Source organism: Hyaena hyaena, unplaced genomic scaffold (genome assembly GCF_003009895.1).
Source record: "Hyaena hyaena isolate Hyena2069 unplaced genomic scaffold, ASM300989v1 scaffold_123, whole genome shotgun sequence".
NCBI lineage: Eukaryota > Metazoa > Chordata > Mammalia > Carnivora > Hyaenidae > Hyaena > Hyaena hyaena.
Window position 1 is genome coordinate 1,907,218 of NW_024080756.1, and position 27,901 is coordinate 1,935,118.

Here is a 27,901-nt window from a genome sequence, read left to right on the forward strand (position 1 = left end):
ATAAGTAGGTAATATGTAGGATTACTGAAAGGAAAGATAAATTAAGCCATTTATGAGCATCGTGTTGATTTTTTTAACTGTCTGATTTAACTTGGTATTTTTCAACAGTCAGATCTAATATACACTCATCTAGTAGGGATTAAGTAGATGGGACTCTTGCCCAGAAAAGCTATTACATACAATTTAAGATACTAGTTTTAAGGGCAGCAATCCGTGATACTCAGCACTGTTTCCAGCCTGGAATCTTCAGTGCTTAAACTGAGGGTTCCTAAATGTTAAGATGGCATTTCTCTCTTTCCATTAAATATGTTTTCACCATTTATACTTCTCATGGGCAGCCGAAGGACTTTTCTTCAAGGTCTCAGATATCCTTCTGGGTGGAACTGCCAAAAAGACACCTGCCAACATAATGTATAGTGCAGGAATGTATTTTATCTCATTTACACATTCTTTTCTCAAGCAAGTATTGCTCTTACTTCAAATGCCATTCGCTGAGCTAGAAGTACAAGAGGAAAAGGAGATATATAGTCCCTGAACTCGAGAAGATTACAATTTAGCCAAGAAAAGAGGGACAGTAATCACAAATATAAGGAACCCAGGAAACGATGTGAGAGGGTGTATCATCAAGTGCCAGTTGCACAGTGCAGTCCATAAGAGGAAAAGAAACTAGTGCCTACTGAGCAATATGAAGCACTAGGTATTGGGCATCACACTGTAGGCTCTTCAATACTTAATCTCATTTAATTTGCACAATAATCTTGTGAGGACAGTATTATTACTTCCCATTTTCACAGCCTTCCAAAGTGAAGGCTCAGAAAAGTAAATTGCTTGCCCAAATAAGGGGAAAAACAGGTGTTTAAGCCCAGGTTGGATTGATTCTAAAGCCCTTGCTTCTTCTGTTATGTTAAACTGCTTCCTTAAAAAACATGAAGTATCAAGAACAGAAGAAAATCCTAAAAGATGTAGTGAAAGGAGGGGAATTGGATCTGAGTCAAAAGTTATCTTTAGTCCAACTTAAAAACAACAAAGTTCATTCCCAGTATCTATTTGACAATCAATTCTACTTCCAGGAATAGCCTAAAGAAATAACCTTTCCAGATAATGCAATCACCTTAAAACATTTTAACTCCAAAAATAATCCCCTCTTTATGTTTATGTCATTGTTGTGCTTTTATCTATTCCTTCTTTCATATACACAGATGTATGTATATATATATATACATTATATATATATAATATAGATATCTATATTGAGAGAGGGAGGAAGAGATATCCCACAGAGTATTATTGTTGTATCCAGTCATTATTATTTAAATTTATCCATATATTTTACCCTTTACATCAATCCTTTCTTCTTATACTTCTGTTAACTCAGAGGTATAAGGTCCATTTTCCATTTAGGTTCATTTTACTTCTGCCTGAAGAACTGCCTTTAGTATTTCCTTTAATAGGTAGGCCAGCTTGTGAGAATTTTCTGTCTTAATGTCCACAGATATCTTTATCCCCTTTTTTGTTTTGTTTTGTTTTTTTTTAATGCCTATTTAATTTTGAGAGAGAGAGAGAGAGAACACGAGCAGGGGAGGGGCAGAAAGGGAGTGAAACACGGAATCCGAAGCAGGCTCCAGGCTCTGAGCTGTCAGCACAGAGCCTGATGCGGGGCTCGAACCCACAAACTGTGAGATCATGACCTGTGCCCAAGTCGGCCGCTTAACCAACTGAGCCACCCAGGGCCCCCCTGCCGCCTTTTTAATTTTGAAAAACATTTTTGACTGGGCATAGAACTCTGGATTGTCAATCACTTTCTTTTAGCACTTTGAAAATATTCCATCTTTTGGCTTTCATTATTTCTCTTGAAAAATAAGCAATAAGTGTAATTATTGCTCTTTTAAAGGTAACATATCTTTTCTCTAGCTGTTTTATAAGATTTTCTCTTTTTTTGTTTTCATCTATTATGAATGTGACTAGGTTTGTTTTAAATTCTGCTTGGGCATCTTCATTTGTGACAATGTTTTTCACCAGTTTGGAAAATTCTCAGCTATTATCTTTTCAAAAATTGCTTCCATCCATTTTCTTACACCTTTGCTTCAGGGACTCTAACTACATTTATATGAAATCTTCTTAATGCATCCCCTATATCTCTAACCCCTCCCCAATCCATATTTCTAAATTTTCTTTCCCTGTTTCCTTATGGAGATACTCTTCTAACATATTTTGAATTAACTCTTTTGAGTAAACTCTTTAACTATGTCTTATTGCTATAAAACCCTTCCATTCAGTTAACTTCATCTACCCTATTTTTTGATTGAGGTTTTGGTTCCTTTTAATGGGTTCCATAATTGTCAATCTTACTTTTTGTTTTATCTCTCTCTTTACCTTTTGTTTTTGAAAGAAAAACTATTTTATTAAAAATAAGTAGGCTCTGGGAACAGAAGATTAGTCCATTTGGGCCTTCAGTGTCCTGGTGGTAATTCTATCCTTCTCAATGATGTGAACAATGACTCCCATGCCTGGCATTGCATCTTGATCCACAGTATTCAGCATGGCTTGCAGGATGGCTTCAAACGGTGTTCTGGATCCATGTTAGGCTCCCAGAAGGACTGACACATCCCATACATTTGTTTGAAGTAGATGTCATGGGCCGCAAAGTCGTCAGTCACCATGGGGTTGCTGATGAGGTCTAGAGAGCAAATGAAGGGCTTAAAGGTCTTTGGGTTCAACACAGTGATGACTGGATCAGTGTAGTGGGGGCCAAACCATCTCTGTACAAGAGGCTGGCCACCATGCTCATGACGGTGTAAGGCTTGATCTGCCAACCATCCTACACCTCACACAAGGTCAACCAGAACTTGACTTCCTGGGCAACCATTTGGATATCAGTGTAAGCCCAGCCGGTCCTATATACAGCTGAGTGCCCATGGGAAGATCTTCTGAAAGTCTGTGGTCACTATCAGGCCTGGATCATAAACTGCCTGTTGGCTACGATGGTCACATAGTTCTTCCCTTTCATTGCCATGACAGCCCCTCCATTATAGGACATAATAGACATGATTGCGGTATACTGGGACCTCCAATAACCACAATTCCAGTCAACTGGCTACAGTTCTCACTGCCTGTTTTAACTCTTTGAATGTATTAAACAAATTGCTGAGCAGTTTGCTGTCAAGTAAAAACAAGGTTGACAACAAAGAAGCAATCGGTGAGTTCTAGGCCCACTTAGGATTTAGAAAGCCAGTGAACACTGCTCCTACAAACTATTTTGCTTTGGGCAGAGTACAGGAGGAAGAGTAGCAGCCAAAAAAGTAAGAGGAAAAAAACTGGAATGTTAACAAAAGTTTAAAGACCAAGTGGGGGCTAGTACCACAACTTAGAACCCCTGGGAGCCATGGATACAAGGAGTTTGCCCCATTTGTCAGCACTTTTCCTTAGGCCTCCCTGGGTACTCATGGGAAAGACTGGAGGCAGATCAGAAGAACTAAAAGAGCCTCCCTTTGGTGAGACAGGCATGCAGATGACAGCCAGCTACCAATGGGAGGCAGGCATGAGACCCATGTCCATCTTCCATACAAAGAAAAAGCCATCTGCTACTAAAGGAGTGGTACTAAATTTTCCTGTCCCCTGGTCCCAAGATAGGGTTGGCTGTGGTAGAAGAAGAGTTGAAGCAAAAGCCATCAGACGCTAGAGGAAGGCAAGAAACCTACCAGTCACCAGGATCCTTCACTGATACAAAGCAGAAGTCTGCTGTCATTGAGAGAGGGACAGAAAACTCACTCGCACTTAAAACCTCCCCCCATTACAATGCAGTCTGATTGCCATGGGAGAGAGGGAGATGCACCCTAAAGCTCAAGAGCCCAGGACCTGCATGAGACAGGACCTGGTTAGAGGGGGAGAAACACTGCCTGGCCCAACCATAACCCTTGCACAAAGAAACAAGCAAGAGACATCTACAGCTAAGGGAGAGACAAGAGTCCATGGAGAGACATCCCACTTGTAGCACAGTTACATATAGTCTGCTGAAAGCTGAAGTAGGATCACTGAGAAAAACTCTCTTGACATTCCAGACTACACACCAAACACAAAGTATCTGCACAAATTATATCACTGGAGGAATTTGAAACCTGTGATATACTGAGGGTAATGATATTAAGAATAAAACTTAAACCCAGATCAACTACTGTTGGGAGGTATTCAACCCACACTCTTCATACTAATAGCCTGATAGAAAGGTTTGCTCAGTTGCAGGTATGAGTACTAGTAATTTCAGTTTCTACCGTTCTTTTTCATGCAATGTCTGGCATTTAGCCAAATTTTAAGAAGAACTAAAAAGAAGAAAATGACAATGATCTGTTGTCAAGAAATAAAGTAATCAACAGAACTAGATCCAGAGATGGTTCTAATATTGATACTATCCAACAGGAACTTTAAAATAACTGTGATTTAGGGGCGCCTGGGTGGCTTAGTCGGTTAAGCGTCCGACTTTCGCTTAGGTCATGATCTCGCGGTTCGTGGGTTCGAGCCCCGCGTCGGGCTCTGTGCTGACTGCCAGCTCAGAGCCTGGAGCCTGTTTCAGTCTGTGACTCCCTCTCTCTCTGACCCTCCCCTGCTCATGCTGTCTCTCTCTCTCTCCTAGAAATAAATAAAACATTTAAAAAAATAAATAAATAAATAAAATAAAATAAAATAAAATAAAATAAAATAACTGTGATTTAGAGGCACCTGAGAGCTCAGTCAGTTAAGCAGCCAACTCTTGATCTTAGCTTAGTCTTGATCTTAGGGTCATGAGTTTAACCCCCATGTTGGGCTCCACACTGGGCATGGAGCCTACTTAGAAAATAAAACATAAAATAATATAAAACTAACTGTGATTAAAATACTAAAGGGTCTAGTGGGATATGGGGGGGCCTGGGTGGCTCAGTCAGTTAAGTGTTCAACTCTTCATCTTGGCTCAGGTCATGATCTCAAGGTTCATGAGTTTGAAACCTGTGTTGGGCTCTGTGTTGAGCATGGAGTCTGCTTTGGATTCTCTCTCTCTCTCTCTCTCTCTCTCTCTCTCTCTCAAAATAAATAAATAAATAAACTTAAAAAAAACAGAGCATTTCAGCAGAGATACTACTTAAAAAGAGTTAAAAGGAAATGCTAGAAATAAAATACAATATCAAGATATGAAGAATCATCTCAACAAACTTATCAGCAGAATGAACACATACAACCCAAGAAAGAATCAGTGAACCTGAAATAGGTCAATAGAAATGATCCAAGTTGAAATGCAAAGAGAAGGTAAGAGTGAATATAACAGAAGAGTACATCCAATAGAGCTGTGGGACAATATCACATTACCTAACAAATCTAATTGGAACCCCAAAAGGAGGTGAGAGAGGGAACAGGGTGGAAGAATATTTGATGGTAGTATGACTGAGAATTTTTCAAAATTAATGAACAACAAAAGGATCCAAGAGGCTCAGAGAATCCCAAGGGGAATACAAAGAAAAATATACCACACATCACAGTAAAGCTGTGACACATCATAGTAAACCTGCTGGAATCAAAAATTAAGAGGAAATGTTGAAGGTAACCAGAAAACAACAAAAACATTATGTACAGAAGAACAAATACAAGAATTATAGCACAGCTTTCTTCAGAAACTTTGCAATCCTGAAGACAAAGGAGTGATTTCTTTTAAGTACTGGACAACTTAGACTTCACCACAATCTCATCAGGTTGTTTGAATTTTTGGTGTGCATGACGCTAATGGGGACAAAGAAAAATGGTGGCACTATGGGAACAAGAGTAAATGACAGGGCTTAGATCCAAGGAGCTGGGTGGACTTGAGAGCCAAAAGTGACTTGGATGTATCTCATGAAATCAGACTATCAATAAGCTAGGATCCCAACCCCAAAAAGGGTTTTCCAGAGCCTGACCAGGTCAGTGACTACATTTTCTCACTCACTTCCAGCATGGTGGGGTTGGATTACAATCAAAATTTCAGTATCCACTTTAAGTAAACACCTATCCCTGGTGTTTTGAAGACACAGAATGAGTGGTGCAGATTTGATGATAATAGCTAAACTACAAAGGATAGTTCTTATGATTCCATCTATTATGGTATTAGGAGATGGAGAAAAGTGAACAAAGAATGCAGAGGACATAAACCTAGCAGGAGGAGCCAAAGCAGCTAAACAACGATTTCACGTTGCTCTTGAGATACAGGATTGGAGCAGGAGCAAGTCCTGAGTGGATGGTGGGCAAAGTGTGCCAAGCAGTGTAATTTCAAGCAGTCTTAGCTCTTTCATAATATCCATCCTTTTCCAAAAGACTCCTCCACTAAATATATAATCTAATACTACTCCTAGAGATTTCCATTCCTATGTCCCTCCTATATAAACATTTGAGAATCACCAGGGAGAGGTGTGAGGGAAAAAGATTAAATCTAGAGATTCTACTTGCTCACTCACGCTCTTTACATCCTATGCTAGCTGTTTGCCACACCACAATAATTAATTCTCCAAACCCATAAGGAGAAAAGCAATGAGAAAGAGCATGTGTATGTATCGGGCAGTGAGGTGGGAAATGCTGGATTTTAACTGATAAGAATCCCTAGGTTGTAAAAAAAAAAACAAAAAACAAAAAAAAAAAACAACCCACTGCCTAATTTAGCGAAGAACAGCCAAGATATAAAGAGGATTTGGATTTTATTTATTTATATACTTATTTATTTATTTATTTATGAGGATTTGAATTTTACAAAGCCAAGGTCAACCCCTTTATATTTCAGCTCCTATTACATTACTGGCAATAGCATTTCAAATGAACATAGAAAATGAAATACTAATAGGAGGGGGAAAGGGAAGACATAACTTCCCCTCTGGAAACAGGGATGACTGTCAAGCTTTCTCTTGTGGGTTCCTGCCTCTGAAGATACACATTTCGGGGATCAGAAACCTCCTAACTTCTGCTTACTCTTCTGTTTCAGGAGTCAAAACAGTTTTCAATCTTCCTATCTACATTCTAGGTGTCTACAATTATTCCAGAAATTACACTTGTTGAATTGTTTTTCACTTCTAATGCTATTGGGCAAATCTTTTGGGTACAATTCTGGTACTTAAGTAAGACAATGGAGGATTTATTATAATATCTAGCTAAAGATGGGCTTATCATTCCTTTTAAAGGTTTGAAATATTTTGATTGCATTTAGATACTGAGATGGATTTTTTAAAAAATACATGTTTATCACATGAAAAAGATTTTAAAAATTATTATTGAAAACCTCCCTACTTTAAGAAGCATGAATTAGTCATATTATCTTTTTAAAAGCCCTCTTTAGTTCCAAGGAGACAAAGAAAATTACTGGTCATTAAGTATGTTACATGCATGACGAATATTTATTATACCCAATGTAACAGCTTAGAATAAGCAAACGTGGTAGAGTTGTAATTTTTATGTGTTACATGTATAATTCAGCATAGGCCAAAGCCTTTTTATAATCAATGTGATAATTTTTTGGAATTTTGGATAAGCAGAGTAGAAAAATGTTTGATTACGTATTTCAAGTCTCAATTTTCGATTTGACTATCAAACAATGGCTTAGTCATAAATTAGGAGCTCTATGATGTTCTGCTTCCCTAACTGAGAAGATAGGAAGTAAGTGATACACTTTTTAGAGGGAATCCATGCAGTGCCTAGGTTAGATAAAGTGAATCTTTAGGGATCCATCTGGCTCTAGGAGTCTATGATCAGATGACTCCTAAGGTTTCTTCTAGCTCAGAAAACAATGTGCTTGGGACATAATTTTTTCCCCTACCTTCAACTGTTACATAGGTTACTCATGTAATTTTGCTTTCTTAATTCATTGCTGCTGATGTCTATTATTTATGTGATGTTAAATCTTTCATCAGAAATGCAACTCCAACAATAATGTTCTGGGAAAACATTCAGTTTGTGAGGAGTACACTGCAGTAAAAGTAGAGCTCATCCATGAAACATCAGAAAATGCTGTCCCATTAGAAGTAACTTTTCCCATCTATACTCTGATGGTATTGATTTAGAGTTACACTTTAAGATAGCTGATGCTAGTTCTACATGTCACATCCAAACAAAAAATAAATAACCCAAAAGTACATTTTTATTAACAACAAAATTATTAGATGGTACTTTAAAAGTAGGCATTTAAACTCAATGCCTGTGGGGAGCCTGGGTGGCTCAGTCAGTTAAGCATCTGACTCTAGCTCAGGTCATGATCTCACAGTCCAATCTCACAGTTCGTAGGTTTGAGCCTGTGTCGGGCTCTGTGCTGACAGCTCAGAGCCTGGAGCCTGCTTCAGATTCTGTGTCTCCCTCTCTCTCTGCCCCTCCCCCTCTCACTCTGTCTCTCTCTCTCAAAATAAAATAAAGACATAAAAAATTTTAACAACAAAAATATAAAAAAATAAACTCAATGCCTGAAAAACTGTAATGTGACATTCAATTACATCTGAAACTCTAAAAATATATTTAAAAAAAATCAAATATGGTGCACTGCAATTTCTTTAAGTTACTTCCTTTATTTCAAAGTGCCAAAAAGCTAAAGATGTTCTTATGCACACATATATGCTATGTGTCTCAGAATTTAAAACTATGCAAAGAATTTATCAATATGACTAAAAAATGAAGTATTTACACACTTCAGTGTATGCTTAATACTTATTTTTGAAATCTATTGCTGATCCTATGTCAAAAGAGCAATGACTCAACCAGAAAAAGCAAAGGCTGTCTTTTCTTTTCTAAAGTGCTTATTAGCAACCATACCCAAAAGCAATGGTTTTCAGAAATACATAACATTGAAAGGTGATCAAAGAGTCACTAGTTACAGATTCAAATATGCCATTTTGTAACTTTGCATATGTAAACTGGTTTTATCTGCATTAATGAAAGATTGCTTTCAATGGCCCTCAACTATATGCTTCAAATCAAGACAGTGCTATTAGTATCAGCAGCATGAACAATGACAGTAGAATAAATCCCAGCACATTTTAAATGCATCACAGCAGACTAGAAAAACTGTAACAGCTTTTGGATATGTTACATATCCAAAGATAAGCCTTCTTTTTCAACTCTGCATATATACTAAACATTAAAAAAGAATTAAAACCACTTTCTTGTCTCTTTATACAGCATTTTACTATATATGAAGAGATTAAAACTCTTGTACTATTTAACCTAACTCTTGTTTCTATAGAGAGCAGGCTTCACATTTTCAACATTTAGAACAAAGTCTATTTCCACCAAGAAAGCAAGAAGAAATTAACAAATGAAATACCTAACACTAAAAACCTGGGGGGGAAGGGGGAGAAACTGTGAACAATTCTGAAATGAACTTTTTTTTCTTTTTTAAAAAACGTTGATATAAACATTCCAAAATAGAATTTGCTTTCTGATAGTGAAATATCTGACTTCATTTCCGTCATATCACATTTATCTGATTTATATAATTTAGAAAAACTAGGCATCTTAACCTAACTGCTTTCTGTATCAGACTCATCTTAACTCATGCCCTCAACATGAACCATTCAACAGTCTCATAGTGAGCATCCTCTCGTGTCTCTATTTTACTCCTCCTTTCTCCCCTCCAAAAATCTCCATATATCCCAAGAGAATCTCCATCAAAAAAAACCCCACAACTTAAATATATATTGTGTTAATGCTACATTTGATTTAAAGTAGTAATAAATTATAAATTGCCAAATAACTTAATGTAATTCACAATGCAAATCCCTGGTAGAAAAAGAATCCATCTTGCCCTGAATATAGTACCGTAGTCCAGTGATTTCAAATTATTTTTGAAATAAAGGCAAAAATGAGGTGTAAAATACAATACTGTTTATAAAAGTTAAGTAAGAAACCAGTTACCATAAATCTTTTTACAAGGATAAATGTAATGTGCCTTCCTGCTTCTAAAAATTGTTAGGGAGGTTTCTAATTAGCAGTTTCAAAAATCACTTAAAGGAAACTAGAGATTGAACTACATATCATTTGTCAATATATGTCAATATAAAACAATAATACTGCAATAGTGAGTAATTTAAATTAATCTTTGGATCTGCTATTTTTTAGCAAGCATATTTCTTTTTCAAATTTTGCCTATAATTGATTAATTTTTAAATGTTAGTTTTCAAAAACTTTGCTACTAAAATACTATGTTAATAAGGAGATACCAGAAGTCTCAAATAGTAATAATATGCCTACAAAATAAAACAAAGATTGTTCTTGCATCTTTTGTTATTGTAACAAATACACTTTAAAATAGACAACATTGCTAGGCCTGGAAATTAAAAATACCCAAACCCTTAAAAAAGGAACAAAAAAGGAAAGAAAAATTGAAAATACTTATTTAAAAATAAATCTGAAGTCCTTGCATTTCTTAGGAACTTGAACTTGCTTATCTTCTATGGACCAAACTGTATCTTCCACCATTCATCCATGGAATAGGATGTTAATTCTCCATTTTGTAGATTTCAGTTTGAATTTTCTTGAATGTTTGCAAAGCTGGCACTGGACTTGAGACGTTTGGCTAGATAAATCAAAAGTATTATATTTTAACTTAAATTTAATTCTCTAAGCATAATTATTCATTATTTTTATGTAAACTATAGTAGTCATCTATTAATTCTATGTTTGAATCAGAATAGACTCAATCTTCTAAGAATTAAAACCCAAGTCTATTTTTTTCTACTAACCTCAAAAAATATAACTTTGCTTGAAGCCACACATGACTTTATTTGAAGCAGTACCAAATAAAACAGACATAATTTATATCATTTTGAACATCACAATCTCAAATATGCAATATAGGTAAAAAACCAGAAATATTACAAAGTACAATAATAAAATTACATATTTAAAAGTCTAAGTTAGAGATTCCAGGGGTGGTTCAGTTGGTTAAGCATCTGAGTTCCGCTCAGGTCATGATCTCACAGTGTGTGGGTTCGAACCCCGTGTCGGGCTCTGTGATGACAGCTACCTCAGAGCCTGGAGCCTACTTCGGATTCTTTGTCTCCCTCTCTCTCTGACTCTCCCCTGCTCATGCTGCCTCTCTTTCTCTCTCAGAAATAAATAAAACATTAAAAAAAAAAGTCTAAGTTAGTGGGGTGCCTGGGTGGCTCAGTTAGTTAAGCATCTAACTCTTGATTTCAGCTAAGCTGTGATCTCAAGGTTCCTGTGTTCAAGCCCTGCATCAGGCTCTGTGCTGACAGTGCAGAGCCTGCTGGGAATTCTTTCTCTTTGCACTTTGCTTGCTCGCTCTCTCTCTCTCTCTCTCTATCAAAAATAAATAAATAAACATTTTAAAAAGTCTAATTTAGAAATCCAAATCAAATTTCTCTTAAAATAATTCTGTAATGTCAAAAAACTGTCAAAGAAAAGTTGAAAAAAAACTTAAATGGCTTACAAAACAAGTGAATGATATTACACATATGTGCACATACACACAAATACATATGGCAGCTAATATGTACAATCAATTTTTATTATGATGCTAATGGGACTGAGCCATTAGGGTTAATAAAGGAAATTATGTCTATTTTGCTTTGTAATGTTTGTGCTTATAGTTAAACACGAATGTTTCTCATGTCCCATAAATGAAAAACAACTATAAAATAGTAAAAGTATCTTACATTGAATAACTAGGAATCTCTCTACCTCAGAGGTTTTTAACAGGAGAGTAGAGGTTATGAGAAGGTCTGCAGTGGGACCCAGGCATGTGCTTTTTTGTTTTGTTTTAAAGCTCTGCAGACAATTCTGATATGTGGTCAAGGATGAAAACCAATGTTCTGGTTTTATCAGGGTCTCTGCTGACCACCACTCTAAGATGACAACATAACTTTCTGGACCAGTGTCCTGCTTCCAGCTAAACTAAAGGACAACTTAACCTAAAAAATAGCCCAAGCTAGAAATCTACTCTTAAGCTTCTGTGGATTTGGGAGACAAACTAAATCAAGAGGGTTTTTTCCTATGTTGTTTAAAGTTTCTTACTACTTACCAAATTTATTAAACTAACCAGGCAGCAATACCAATGAGTACATATATCTACAACTTCCTTGCTTCCTTACTCTCTAATAAATTCCTACATCCTTCAAAATTCTACTCCAAGAGATATTTAAAAAAAAAAAAAAAAAAAGGAAAGAAAGAAATTCTACCTCAAAGATCTAGGGATAAATTCCAACAGCCCTAATGCATAGTCAGTCTTATTCTCTGTGGGCCAACCACACTGTATACCTTTAACTACTTTTGTTGTAATAATTGGATTACGGTCAGTGTGTTCTTGGAGGGCACATATTGTACTTTGTTCCTTTTTTTTATTTTTTAAATCCCTAATTCCTACCACAGGACTTAATGAATGGGGGCATATAAAACTGTGGCATAAAAAAAATAAATAATAATGTCCATGAGATAACAGCACAAGAATTATTTGCTTACATTAGCATTTCCTTAAATTCATAAATCAATTCATAAACAATGCTTTCATGAAACATTAACAGGTATTATGGAAAAGTCCTATTGTCAAGTTTTGGGAATATGATCTCAGAACCTTTCATTTATATTCAGGTACATTATGAAGATTATAAAAAGGAATTTCACAGGCCTAGTTATTTTAAGAAACACACCCTAGGAAATGCTAACATTAGATACACGTTCTTTTATTCAACAAATATATTTGAGCATCCCTGCTATAGGCCCGGTACCTTCTGGCTACTGATGAGATAGTGGTGAACACGATAAACAAGACCCTTGTTCTGATGGAGCTTCCAGTTGAGTCAGGAGAGACAAATAAGATAGAATATAAATGAAAAAGCTAAATCAAAAAGTGATTAAATGTCATCAAAGAAAGATGATAGGTATAGGAGAATTAAAAGAACGACGTATTCTTAGGATAGGGGTCATAAAATGTATCTTTGAATAAGTAGTCTTTGACGTAAGACCTGGACGACAACGAGCTAGTCAAGGATGGCAAGGAGGACCAGTGCAGAGCTTTGGGAAGGGGGCAGTGTGAATGAGTTTGGTGTTTGTGAAGGGAGCAAAAAGGCCAGGCTGCCTACATACAGCATCATGAGCAAAGAAAGGAGTGAGTGCAATGAGTTTAGAAAGGTAGATGAGGAGGGTGGGGCAGGTCACACATAGCTTAGAAAGCAGACCCCGGAAATAAGTTTTGATTTTATTGTAGATGCAACAGGAACACAGGAAGGGTTTCAAGTGGGAGAAAAGCATAGTAACATTTGTGTTTAAAAAACTACTCTAGCCTCTATATGAAGAATGGATTGTTGTGGGTCAAAAAAAAAAAAAAGAAAAAAAGAAAAGAAAATGGAAGCAGGGATACCAGTTAAGGGACTCCTGTATTAGGAGAGGTAAGAGATGGACTGGGCTGGGCTAGGGTATTATCAGTCAAGGTAGAGAAAAGATCATTTAAGATACATTTTTGGAAGTCCAGCTGTCAATACTTGCTGATGGAGTGAAAAAGGGTAGGGAAGAGACTATGGGAATGGGGAAATAAAATAGAAACGAATTAAGAAAGTAAAGATAACAAGATTTGTGGCTTGTACAAGCAGATAGATAAAAGTAACTTTGAAAACAAACAAAAATCCAGAAGCACTAAGTATCTTCCACAGAGTTAAACTAATTTACAAGGCAAATATGATGCTAAACTTTAAAAGTATACTAGGCCTTGAAAAAGAAAGTTTCTCAATAGTGAGGTCCCTGCAATGTTTTGTTGTTATTATTCTAAATAAGTGCCTTTAGGACCCTGTTACATATTTTATAAAATGCTAGCAATCTTTGAAAAGCTTTACTAAACACACTCATATTAAAGACTTTTCCCTCTATTAGCTAGCTTTTCAAGGTGACAAGACATTACAGATTCAGTTCAAACAGATCTGCAAGTATCCTTTTTTAGGATAAATATATTTATCCTAAATAAATATATTTTATTTAAATATATTAGTTTTAGTTAAATATATTTTTTAGTTAGTTAAATATATTAGAAGTGAGGTTAAATAAACCAGGAAGAAGAAAGGCTAGAAAGAAATTTATAAGGGAAAGAAATTTTATATCATAGGTTCCTAGACTAGGACTATTATTTAAGAGGGGGGAAAAAAAGCCTAAGTTTTTTCTACAAAAAACATTCTCTATTTTAACAATTAAAATTATTAAAGGATAAGCCCATACCTTCATTCTGATTATAAGCAAGAAACCCACTAAACTTAGAAGCCACTCTTCTTCAGCTAGATGGGATCTTCTAGTTAGTGCTTGATCTGCTGTGTCCCATTTGATGGGGAATATGTGTGAGCACATGCTGTATGTCAGACAATGTCCTTCCAACTGCATTTCCAATTTATTCATAAATAAATTGTGTGTTCACTATAATTTCTTTCCAGGTGGCTCCGATGGACCTCTCCCTACTATGTCTATTCAGGTCTGCAAAACCTTTGTCGCTATTCTTCTGTTGTTGCCTACCTAATTCCAGGGAATCTAGCTCTCTCCGTTAAAATTTCTAAAAAGATACTGTATGTTGACTGTTGATCATTTGTACTTATGGACTTCTTACACATCTCTCCCATTAGTAACCATTAACTGTAACATTTGAAGCTGAGAGCTGTTTTAGTCTAATACAGTTTGAGTTTTTAGAATATACATAATTTCTAAAACAGGACTAAGTTTTTAAAATACAGGTTTTAGCTAAATAAATAGTTGTAAAAAGAAACTTACGTAGAATGAGTTTGCGTTTCTTTTGTTCCGAGTGAAGAAAGCTACTAAGGTAGAAGACAACGGGTAGAAAGAGAATGAAGACAGAAACAGCAATTACAGGCACTGTGTCACTGCAAGGGACCGAACAATTGAAAGTTCGACTCCAAAGTTTTCGAGTAATATTCATCTGGAATGACAGCAAATAAAATTACTTTATTTTACATTTAATTTGTCTTCATTTTATTAATAAAATAACAGGCATCCAGAATTTAAAACTAATTATACATCCCTAAAAAAATCTATTGATAGTTGAGGACAATTTCTTCTGTCCAGAAATTAGCTGGTTCACAATCAATCACTGTATAAGTTTATACCCATACAGAAATTTCATATTCTAAATTCGTAACACTGTCTAAAGAATGTCAACCTTTCACAGATCTCAAACAGAGAACTTGTATCAACAGGAACATACATGGTTAGACCATGCTTCATTTATTAAAAAAGATTTAAAAGGGGAACAATGTGAGGTGATGGATGTGTTAATTAACTTGGCTGTGGGAGTCCTTTCACAATGTATATGTTTATCAAATTATCACTTGTACACTTTAAATACGTTACAATTTCATTTGTCAATTATATCTCAATAAAACTGGGGGAGGAATTCAGCTCAAAAAACAAAAATTTTTTAATGTTACATATGTGAGCTTGTTGCAATATTTTTAGAATGAAAATAAAAACATCAACTAAATATATAAATACAGCTGCTCTTCAAGAGATGATTATCTATGAAATGTTTAGTACCTCACCTAAGATATTATGAAAGATTCACATGGCAAATAATTGTTTAAGTACTATCTAATGAATCATGGAAAGTTTCTTAGGTATTTCATTTAGCAGCATACATTAAAAACAGATACATTTAGGGGCAGCAATACCTCATTTTCATTGAGCTCACCGTTTCTGTTGAACATGCTAAGTGATTTAAGGAAACTAACAAATATAATGTAGAAAACTATTCTTGCCTGAATTTTGTCTGAGACATGGTTTGCAAATGGTGCTCTGTATGTTTACTGTAAGTTTTGCTTACTGTAAGAAGGATGCTCTAAAAACAGGTGGTCATGTTGATTTCCTATGTAATCCAACTTTTGTCAGAGAATCAATATTCATTTTCTTCATTTTAAAAATGATGAAACAGACTATTATTCTTAAAATAAATATTTAGTATTTACTGAGAGCGTACTGGAAGCAGGTACTCTTCAGACATTAGAAAGAGTAGTAAAAAAATAAAAATCCCCATGGTATATCCATTTTAAGTTTGATAATAAGTGCTTTTTGCCATCATGAATATTATTGATCCCCCATAGTTCACTCTGAGCTGCTATTCATATTTATCATTCTCAACCATTATGTTTATTAACTTTGACCTTTAGCTCTCTACTTTTAGACAGTAATTCCTATTTCCTTTGATGCCTCAACTCTTAGGCACCATATTCCCATAGAAAGGCATGATCGCCATCTAGTGGTGCCCCACATGAAGGCTGACTATACAATTAAGGAAAAATCTTTTTTGTTGACTATTCAATCAATACATATTACTAAAAGCCCACTATATGCCAGGCACTGTTCTAAATACTGGACAGTACACAGAAAAGGACAGGTGGTCCTTTTCCTCATGTGGCTTATATTTTAGTGAGAGGTGACGGACTGTAAATAAATAAACAAATTAAAATTTTCAGATGATAACAGATATAAAGAATAAAAGCAATGGGATAGGAAGCAATTCAAAAATGTCTTCAGAAACACATGGTAGCAGGGCACCTGGGTGGCTCAGTCAGTTAAGCATCTGACTCTTGATTTCGGTTCAGGTCAGGATCTCACAGCTTGTGAGACTGAACCCAGAGTTGGGCTCTGTGCTGACAGCATAGGGCCTGCTTGAGATTCTCTCTCCCACTCTGCCTCTATCCCCCTCAGATGTGCTCTCCCTCAAAATACATAAACAAAACAAAAAAGAAAGAAACACATGGTAGCAAAACCATAGATTTCTTGAATCAGCAATCCTGCACAAGAAACTGAAATGTAAACATATAACACCCACGCCTCTGAAAATGACACATATTATCAAATTTAAAAGACCAAATGTACCAAATTATCAACTCATTTATGAAGTACTTGATTAATGTTCATTTTGGTTTGGCAGATCAGTATATTCTAAAACTCGACTACTTTATAACTAGTTATTTCTGGTTGAAGACAACATATGCAGATTCCAATACACCCCTAAAGGGGATAATAATATGAAGGCACAATCAGCAAAATATGTATCATATCAGAAGTAAAGTACTTACTGCATCTTCCACATCAATGCATAAATGTGTTCCAGATTCAGCCTTATTTTCAAGTTCATTCATTTTTTGCATTTCACTGTAGACATTACTCAGAGTTTTGTATGCTTCACGACAGTTTTTGCAAACTTCTGAATAATTCCTTAACTGCATAAGACTGTGTATGCTCCCCTAAAATATCAAAGGCACATGTAATACACACAATAAACACTGCATCTCTTTAACATAAGTTATTTGCCCTCCTAGCAGACAGGAAACAATATAGCACATTAAAGTACTGAGCTGTGATGTTAGACAGGTTACTAAATCACTCTGAGCCTCAGTTTTGCCATCTATAACGTATTGCCACTACCTGTATTATAGGTCTCAAGGATTAGAGAAGCATGCACATAGTAAAATATTTTAGCACTTTCTAGTTGCCCTTAAATTTTGAAAACCACTGTACTAGCCGCTGGTAACTGAGAACAATAGCTCAGATGCCAAATTACTAATGCCTAAATCCCTGAAATTTCTTAAATCACCTCGTCATTTATATGGCTGCTCTGATCTATCTTACTGTTACAGAATAAATCAAATATGCCCTTGGCTGTGCTGACTTCAACACTGAAGTCGGCCTCATTGAGACAGAAGGCACTGTATTAATGGGGAAGGAAAAGGCACCAAAACTACATTCCCACTTAGCCCTCTTATGTCAAGATGTGTAATCCAGACCTCTCTAGTCAACGAAAAGGGACTAATGTCAAAGTATTATATAGCCTAAAATGAAGGTAGTGGATATAACATGTAAGCTATCATGTTGCTGAATCTCAAGTTTTTCCATTTCTGGGACTGACACTTGTCTTTTCAAGAACAAGTTCACTAACTAGTCAGTTCACATCTTTGCCTTCTATTCCCTTTTCCTTACTTTGTAGCCTGAAGAAATGATATTAACTCAATATCTGAATGAAAGAGAAAAGAAACAATTAAAGGCATGAAACTGACATAGCCCCCACAATGTTACCCTCAGCATCTATTTGACAGAGAAACTAAGTCTCCCTTTAGTTCTGCCACAAGAACTAGCACGTGGCCTGTTTTTCACAGAACAATTGTGCATTTAGCTAAATGTGTTTAATCAAAAACTGAACATAGAACCTTGATGGCAGAGTGTAATTTAGCCATTTATACGAAAGTTTAAAATGCACATATCTTTTGACAGCGCAATTTCACTTCTAGGAATCTATCAGACAGGTAAAGTCATACAAACACTCACAAGTTTCATGGAAAAAGACATGTTTGTAATAGTAAAATACTGAGCCAAAATCTCCATCAACATAGGGAGTGACTGAATAAACAGTGACATAACCAAACAATAAAAAGACCTGCAGTGTTTAGGGATTTTTTTTTTAATTTTTTAATGTTTATTTTTTTTTTGAGAGAGACAGAGAGACAGTGGGCAAGCAGGGGAGGGGCAGAGAGAGAGGGAGACTGAGAATCTGAAGCAGGCTGCAGGCTCTGAGCTGTCAGCATAGAGCCTGACGCAGGGCTTGAACCCACAAACCGTGAGATCATGACATGAGCCCAAGTCGGCACTTAACTGACTGAGCCACCCAGGTGCCCCAACCTGCAGTGTTTAAAAGGAATGAGGAAGTAGGATTCTAGGAAGATGATATTAGCACATGGCTTGAGTCCTGACTTCATCACTAAAAAGATTCAAGAAAGGAAAGGTAAATCCAGGCACTTGAATAGCACCTAAAATATAAAGGAGTGACATGCAAGTCTCATCACAGGAAGGTTGGATACCAGCTACTACACCAGTCCCAGAAACTAACCAGAACCAGAGACAGTCTTTTGTGAACCTCTATCCCCTGCAGCCACCCACTGTCCTCTAGAGATGTGAAAGGCTAGAACAATGGTCTACCCTGCCTGCAGACCCAGCCAGAAAATGGAGTCTTTCCACAGCCACCAAGACAGTTCAGGTTCCCAGAGAAGCCACCGGCAAACACTTACTACCCAAAGTGGATCTGGTCTGGAATGTAAACCCACATCCCAGCCCAAGCACTGAGCTCGGAGCCACTGCCACAGCCAATGTCACCAATTTGGCAGCTTCCCTTTTGGCCTCAAACTTTTTAGTTGGGCTCTTCTTTCCAGTTTGTCTCTAGTCTTAGGTAGAAAACCCTGAGGGCAAAGCATCCCCAGAGGGGAACTTAAAATACCCGTGAAGCAATAAGGGTGATCCTTCCCCATGATTGACTCCAGGATGATGAGGACGATGACCAATCTGACCTTCACTGTCTGCCTGCACTACCTGCCCATCTTTGCACCACATTTACCTTATGTAAACCTGGAAGTATTTTCAGCACTTTAGAGACAGTCTTTGGGATGCTAGTCCGCTGTCTTCTGGGCATTGGCCTCATAGAAATAAATTCGTCTCCTGTTTCATCACCAATCAGTCTCTGCCTTTGGATTTTGTCAGCAGCAAGTGGCCAAATCTGATCTGTTTGGGATCCCTGGAGCCAGGTGTTCTTGTATCCCTGTGCCTTGCTATACCACTATCTCTAGCTGGCTCCCCTCCCCTCTCAAACATGTGCGGGCGCAGGAGCGTATACACACACACACACACACACACACACATCCTACCTATAAAACACTAGAGTTCCCCAGGACTCAGTCTTTGGGGTCCCTTTGTTATTATAGCTTCACTTACTCACATCCGGTCTCATGACTTTAAACACCATCTGTACCTGATCTGATGATGATCAAAGCTGTATCTCCAGCTCGTACCTCTCTAAAGGCTCCAATTTCATGTATAACACTATTTCACATCTCAACTTAGATGTTTAAAGCTATTTTGTATTAATCTGTTCAAAACAGAAGTCTTAATCCTCAGTCCCTTACAACCAGTCTTCCCAGTGGCCCCATCATACTCTTAGTTACTTAGGGCCAAGGGCCTAGGGTAATCCTGCTTCCTCTTCTTCCTTCTCTGATCAACCACCAGTAATCTCAGGAATTACCCAATCTATCAACAAGTCCTGTCAGATATACTACCAAAGTATATCCTGAACTGACCCTGCATTTCTCCAACATAATAGCCAGTACCCCCGTCCACACCATTTCTCTCTCCTGTGACAGCCTCTGAATTAGGTTCCTTCTTTCCATTCTTGCCTAGGTTCAACTGAGTTTCTCCACAGGGCAGCCAGAGTACTATTTTAACATGCAATTCATATCACGTCACATTCCTGCTTTAAATGGCTTCCCATTGTGCTCAGAATTCAGTCCATATTTCTTCCTTTGTTCTGCACAACTCTACATGATTTGGCCTCTGCCTATCTTCCCATATCTCATTCACATATGCTCACTGTGCTCCAGCCAAATGGGCCTTCTTCCTATTCCTTGCACATACCAAGCTCATTCTCTCTCCCAAGGCCTTTATCCTTGCTTCTAAGAAAAACATTTTTCCCGTGGCTGACTCTATCTCAAAATTTAGAGCATCTCAAAATTCACCTGCTCAGACAGGTACTCCCTGCCCACCCTATCTAAAGTAGCACACTACACCCCCTTTCCAGGACTCAGTACTCTTAATTATCTCATTTCTTTGTTATTAATCTTACTCCTACTAGGACATAGTTCACAAGAACAGAAATCTTAGCTGTATTGTTTACTGCTGTCCTCAGGGCCCAGAACACTATCTCCTGGCACATAACAGTGCCCATTAAATATTGTTGAACGAATAAGTGAGTGCATAGTGCCAGCTTGAGGGAATTTTTGAAAGTCAAGCTATAAAAACCAAATTCCATATGGAAAGAGAGAGAGATTTCTTCCAGCCACCTTAGCCTGGTACAACCATCTTATGACATTGACCACATAAGAAAGTAAGATGAGGGGCGCCTGGGTGGCTTAGTTGGTTAAGCGTCCAACTTTCACTTAGGTCATGATCTCACGGTTCGTGGGTTCGAGCCCCGCGTCGGGCTCTGTGCTGACTGCCAGCTCAGAGCCTGGAGCCTATTTCAGAGTCTGTATCTCCCTCTCTCTTTGACCCTCCCCTGCTCACGCTGTCTCTCTCTCTCTCTCCTAGAAATAAATAAAAATATTTTTTAAAAAATTAAAAAAAAAGAAAATAAGATGAGCCTAAAAATGGACATAAAAAGAAAACAAAGTAAATAAGAAAAAAAAAACAAGCAAATAAAATGATTCAAAGGGCAAACAAATTAAACCTAGAAATCAGAGTAAATGCCCTAATGAAAAGTAATTCATTCAGCATACAGGAGAGAACTTTTAAAGATGAATTACAACTCCAAGTATGAAATAAATGTCCATGAGCCCATATTGATATAAATTTAATAAATGTGGAAAAAGTGGCAAATCTTCCTTACAGAAGATTTCTAAATAATTTAAGTAAACACTCCTCCAAGACTTAGATCTTAATTTCCCCACCCCCATTCTTGTTACTCAGGAACTTGCTTCCAAAGAATAGAATATGGAAAGAAGAAGAAAAAGGTAACTTAGCAAGCATTAAAGAGACCTAGAAAACACTACCCTGTCCAGGTGATCAAGATTAACATCATCAGGGATAAATCATGGTGATAGCATGTACCTCTGACAGGATGCAATGAGAGAGGTGCTTCACTTCTGTAGTGTTCTTCCCCCAAACCCATAATCCCAGTGTAACCATGAAAGAAACATTAGACAAACCCAAACTGAGGGACATTCTATAAAAGAGGTGACCAGTACTCCTCAAAATTATCAGTCATGAAAACCAGATAAAGACTGAGAAACTGTCATGGACCACAGTAGCTAAGTGTGGTGTAATGGGAAATAGATAGTCGGCCTTTGTTCCTGGTTCCTGGCACTGGAATATTCCTAGTGATAAGAGTGCCTTTTGTATGCTAATGAAATGACTGGTGGCTGGGGGTCCTATATAGCTTCAGGCTGAAGGCTGGTCACCAGAAAGACCAAAGCATGATTGATTGGGGGTTGGTACTTTTAGCACTACCTCTGACTTCCGAGGTGGGGAGAGGAGCTGGAGACTGAGTTAAACACCAGTAGCTGAAGTAACCAATTATGCCTACATAATGAAATCTTCATAAAAAAAATTCCTCAATGTTCCAAGAGCTTGCTTCCGGGTTGGTGCACACAGCAATGTGCTGGGAGCATGGCATCCCCAGAGAGGGCATGGAAGGCCTGCACACACATCCCTCCCTCACACCTTCTACACATCTCTTCCACTTGGCTATTCCTGACGTGTATGCTTTGTAATAATCAGTAAACATAAGGAAAAAGTGTACCTGAATTCTGTGAGCCAGTTAGCACATTACTGAACTTGAAAGGGGACAAACTGCGGGAACCCCTTGACTTTGTAGCCAACTCTAACGAAAGCGTAGGTAACCTGGCCACTTTGTGATTGACATCTGAAGTAATAAGGGCTTCTTGTGAGACTGAGCCCTTAAATATGTGGAGTCTGAGACTAATCCCAAGTAGTTAATATCAGAATTGAGTTGTAGGACACCTAGTTGGTGTCAGAGAATCAGAAAATTGGCTGTTGGTGTGGGAAAATCACTACACCCTGGGTGTCAGAAGTGTTATGAGTAAAACTAGCTCACTAAGGAAACAGAACAACTAAATGCAATCTGGAAATCAGGATAGAGAAGGAATGACTTTACTGGAAAAACTAGTGAACAAACTCTAGTTTAGTTAGTGGTAATGCACCAATCTTGGTTTTTCAGCTGTGACAATTGTACTATAACAATAGAAGACGTTAACATTGTAGAAACTGAAGGAGAGGTATATGGGAACATTTTGTACTATCTTTGCAATTTTGTTCTAAATCTACTATTATTCTAAAATTAAAACTTTAAAACTTTTTAAAAAGCAAATAAGTAATGTCATCAAATTATTCTTTTACAACTTAATTTAAAATGCTTCAGCAAAAAAACTAAACATATCCACACGTATATAAAGCAAATATGACAAAAGGTTGGTAATTATTGAATCTGGGTGATACATATAATGAGTCTTCATTATAACACTCTTTCAGTTTTTCTGTAAGTTTTAACTCTTTTCCTAATAAAAAGACTGGAAAAATAATACATATCATTTGCCACATTTATTTGCAAAGATCTGGGATAAAATAAAATCAGACTGCCTCATGAAAATATAGAAGTCCCAAAAGGTTTTGCTTTCAACTGGTATATACTTAGCAAAAGTGAGAGACTGAATATATGTGTAAAGAGATAGTTAAAAATAATCTGGCATTTCACTTCTTTCATCTGTATTTCCCAATGATTACCTACAATAGACATAGCTTATACTTAAAACAGTAAGAAAAACAGCACCTATTAGAGCAGTAAAAATTCTTGAAAATTAAAAAATACCTCACAACAAAAAAAATTAATATAGAAGCAATGAAAAGCAGAATGCCACACTGAGGATGTAATTAGTGATTTAGACAAGGACCTCTCCTAGAACACAAAAAGAAAAGCCAGAGAGAGAGAGAGAGAGAGAGAAAGAAAAAGAGAGGGAAAAAAGGAGAGATTACTTAAGAGAAAAAAGGAACATGGAGGAACCAGACCCAAAAGATTCAGTATTATCCATAATAGGACTGTTATAAGGAAAGAAAGGCCAGATAAGGCAAAGCAAAAGAAAAACTAAGTGAAAGTTACCTACAAATGAAAACAGTTCAAACTGGCATTGATTTCTATCTGAAACACTAAAAATAAAGGAGAATAATTCATGGGGAACTGAGGAAAAAGAATTCTGATTCTAGAATCATAAACCTAGCCAAGCTATTATACTTACATGTAAAGGCATCAAATGGATAATTTCAGACATGCAAAGATTTAGAAAGTGCATCTCCCAAATCCTTCTAACACAATATATAAAGGAGTCTAGTCAAACATCAAAACTCAAAATAGGGAAAGATAGAGAAAGGCCTGGAAAGGATAGTGAGCGCTGAAACAGTAAAATCTGAATAACTGCTAATACAATAGTTATTGGGGCAGGTAAGGGGTTTTGAAAAAGATATATTTCAAATTTAATAAAAATCTGAGTTTTAAATTTCAGAGTATTTATATAAATTATGGGATATGGGATTCTATCTTGATCTAGGAAGACTAAGTAGCTATTATGATAGAGAACTACAGATTCAAATATACTTCTTTAAAAAGTTAAAGAAAAACACTATGATGGCAGAATAGAATATATAAGATTTAAATTACAAATAGAGAAAAAAAATTGAGAAACAGGTCATTCCAGCAAAAGTCATGAAAAAGGAAAAAAAAAAACAAAAAGAGAAAATTGGGTGGCAGAAATTAGACCTAAAATAATAGCACAATACATGTGAATTGGTCACATTCATCTACTAAAAGATAGACTCTACGTTAAGTACAAAATAAAATCCATACATATATGCTACTTATATTAGAAATATTTTTAACTGTATAAAAAAGATTAAAAATGAAATAAAGATACAGGAAACATGCAAACAGAAAACAACAGGGGTGGCAATATTAAAGTAGAATTCAAGGCAAAAGCATTCAATTGGATAAAGATAAATATATAAACATTTTATATATTTATAATAAAAATACAATCTAAAAAGACATCAAACTCATAAACCTTTATAATCCCTACAACATAGCAACAAAATAATAAAATCAATACTTTCAAAAGCACAAGGTAAATTCATCCAAAATAAAATCATATGTAGAAACTTAGGGACAGCTTACATAGATACATAGAAATCTAGGTAACAGAACTTGTCTGGGGGTTTCAGCAAGGCACTTGGTCACCTAGCTAGACATGGCTACTGACTACGTTCCTATCAATGAAACAAAAACATAGATGACACAGGAACTTCTACAAAACTTCCTGAAAAGGAATCTCCTTGCCCTTCACTTTCTTTTCCCCTTCTCACAGAATAAATGGGGTCCTGAGAGCCTCCTAATACAACTCCTTAAACGAGGGGAGGGGGCACAAAGGGATAAACAATGTAGGTCCCAGAATCACCTTGTGGAATACAGCTGCCTATCATCTACCTGTGGACCATTCTTGTTTGTAATACTTATTTGAGGTCTCTGTTATGGCACTTTTGCTTATATTCTTCATAATATACTAACAAATTTGGCCTAAAAATAAATAAACAAATACAGAAATAAATATCACTTTTCATCCTATACACATATTCTTTTTAGGGGCGCCTGGGTGGCTGTCGGTTGAATATCTGACTTTGGCTCAGATCATGATGTCAACAGTTTGTGGGTTCAAGCCCCACGTCGGGCTCTGTGCTGACAGCTCAGAGCCTAGAGTCTGCTTCAGATTCTGCCTCTCTCTCTCTGCTCCTCCCCTGCTTGCTCTATGTCTCTTTCTCTCAAAAATAAACAGTAAAAAAATTTTTTTTAAGATTTTTTAAATAGGTAAAATATATTTAATCAAATATTGAGGCAAAGAATAAGCTGCCTATAGGCAGAATCATTTATTGCAGTACATAACACCTTTTGCATAAACAAAGTCAAGGTAAATTACTGTCAGAGAGAACAACATAGTGTTTTAATTAAATAATCACATACCTAAGTAACAGTGTTCATACTCAGTTTCTCATTGGATCATCACTACAAAATACTTAAAGGCAGACAGGGTAGATTTTACTGTTCCCACCTTACAAATAAGAAAACTAAAGTCTTGATGATTTGCCTAAAGGCTAGTAATGTAAGAATTTAGCAGAAATCTAGGTCTACTTACTCTTCTACATTGCATGTAAAGATAAATATCAATAATTAATACTAAAACATTTTTAAAATTATTTATTACTCATTTGTACAAGACAGCATTTTAATTTCAAGTATCATATATAAAATACCTGAAGGTAATGCTCAAAGCAGGCCAAGGTCTGATTAAATAGACTGAGGAAATTGAGCGTGCTATTTGATAACTCTTCGCTTGTGTTCGTTAAACAATCTGTCAAACAAACAAAAACACATATTAATATATCTCAAACAATTATAAACTGTCATTTGTCTCTCAAGCTATCATCTTCTGTTTCAAACTACAATAATTCTTTATTCAAACAAGTATTATGTGTTCTACATACATGAAGGCAGTATATATAGAAAAAACACAACTAAAAACATGCAGAATATTAATATACTGGCCTAAAAGATTAAACAGGTTTTCAGTTTTCATAGTTGACATTTTGCAGGGAGTAGAGGAAATACAACTTCACCCACAGCAATTGCACATCTGTGTTAATGAACCATGTCATGGTACCTGACACACACAGTAAAGGGATAAATGTGGGTGTGGGTGTGTCCCTTGTACTGCCTACAAAAGCAGTAGAAAGCACATGAATATGAGAGAGCAGCAGCAATTTCTTCTATACAAAGTATGTAACTGAAATAATTTTTTATTAAAAACAGGATAATTATGGAAAATAAAAACAAGTGAAAAAATAATTTATAAAGGAAGCTTCTCTGAACAAAAGAACTTAGTCTCTTCTATTTTACTGACAGCCATTCCTTTTCATTTAAAATAATGTGAAAATTAAACTAAAAGCTAATAAAGACTGGTCATCTTGTTAAGTACCACATTAACACAGTACCATCAAAAATTTTTCAATGATCAAGTGGCATTATAAAGCACAAAGGAGTTCATTCATTCAATAGGGTTAAAAATGTCTTCATCATTAAAGCACCCTGACTTTCTGATTTAAAATAAAGGAACTCCAGTAATACTCCTCTTTTGTGCTTTTGCAGGAATTGGGAGCATAATGTTATAAGCAGTGTGAAGCTATATATTTTAGAAATTAGTAAGTTAAGAAATATTAGTAATAATAAAGCTTCCTATAAGGACCAAGTGAAGTGGTTATTATGAATTTTCCACATCTCAGATAATCAATGCAGTCTCATCAAGGACAGACTAGCATAGCTTCTTTCTTAGTGAGGGCTCAAAGCACCAGCTCAAGAGGCATTCTTAAAGGTGTGGAGGATCCAAGTTAAAACACAGAGACCTAAATTATCATGACAGAAATTATTATACATCTTTAGATAAAGTATTTGGCATCCATTAGGAATTTGTATAAAGATCTCTGCTGTTTTACAAAACTAGTTTTATAGAGAACAACAGAAACAATTACCAATTTCTGAAAAATTGGGCAAGCTTCAGAAAATATAGTATAAACTATGAGAACTTTGCGCCTCAAGAATGTAATTAAGTTTAATGAGTATGAAAACAAAGACATTTTAAATTATAAGATACAAATAAGTCAGCCTAATGCTTAGTAAATTACCATGTAGATAAAATATATGAAAGAGGGGTTCTGGTTAACTAAACTTCTGGCTAACCATGAAGTTTTATTATTGACTTTTAAACAATTAAGATATACTAAGTGAATGATGATAGAATATGCCTTTCTAAAATATGCCTCTTTGCCATAAGGATTATTTTGAGCTGAAGTCACTTGAAAATTTCAATAACAAATGGAGAGAGCTTTCGGTGAATTGCCCTTATCTGCCCAAAGACAAATCTTCCAAAGGAACCTCAGTTGGCATAATTCTCTTCCCTGGGAATTTCATCAATTAGGTAAGATTGAGTCTCATCACAGGAAAGGAGACCAATGGAATAGAATCAGGAGTCCAGAAATAAACCCCAGCATATACAGTCAACAGGAGCTTAATTCACAGAGAAGAATCATTGTCACCAGGGGCTAGAGGAAATAGGGAGATGTTGGTCAAGGGATACAAACTTCCAGTTATAAGATGAGTAAGTTTTAGGAATCTAATGTACAGCATGGTGAGTATAGTTAACAATACTGTCTTATATATTTATATATCTGAAAGTGGCTAAGAGAGTAAATCTTAAACATTCTGACCACAAAAAAAAATTAT

General features: G+C 36.3%; 1 protein-coding gene and 1 pseudogene across 1 annotated transcript in view; both read right to left on the reverse strand.

Annotated features, from left to right (window-relative positions):
• Positions 1–2,433: 2,433 nt before the first annotated feature.
• On the reverse strand, positions 2,434–3,046 carry LOC120235193 (annotated as a pseudogene).
• Positions 3,047–8,514: 5,468 nt separating this feature from the next.
• OSTM1 (osteoclastogenesis associated transmembrane protein 1) overlaps positions 8,515–27,901 on the reverse strand; it is a 30,981-nt gene continuing 11,594 nt past the window's right edge. The window contains exons 3-6 of the mRNA XM_039237447.1: positions 25,879–25,976; positions 17,052–17,219; positions 14,728–14,893; positions 8,515–10,540 (exon numbers count right to left, since the gene is read on the reverse strand). Coding sequence (XP_039093378.1) covers positions 10,485–10,540; positions 14,728–14,893; positions 17,052–17,219; positions 25,879–25,976 — 488 coding nt within the window. The 3' untranslated portion in view covers positions 8,515–10,484. The remainder of the gene's footprint in view (positions 10,541–14,727; positions 14,894–17,051; positions 17,220–25,878; positions 25,977–27,901) is intronic.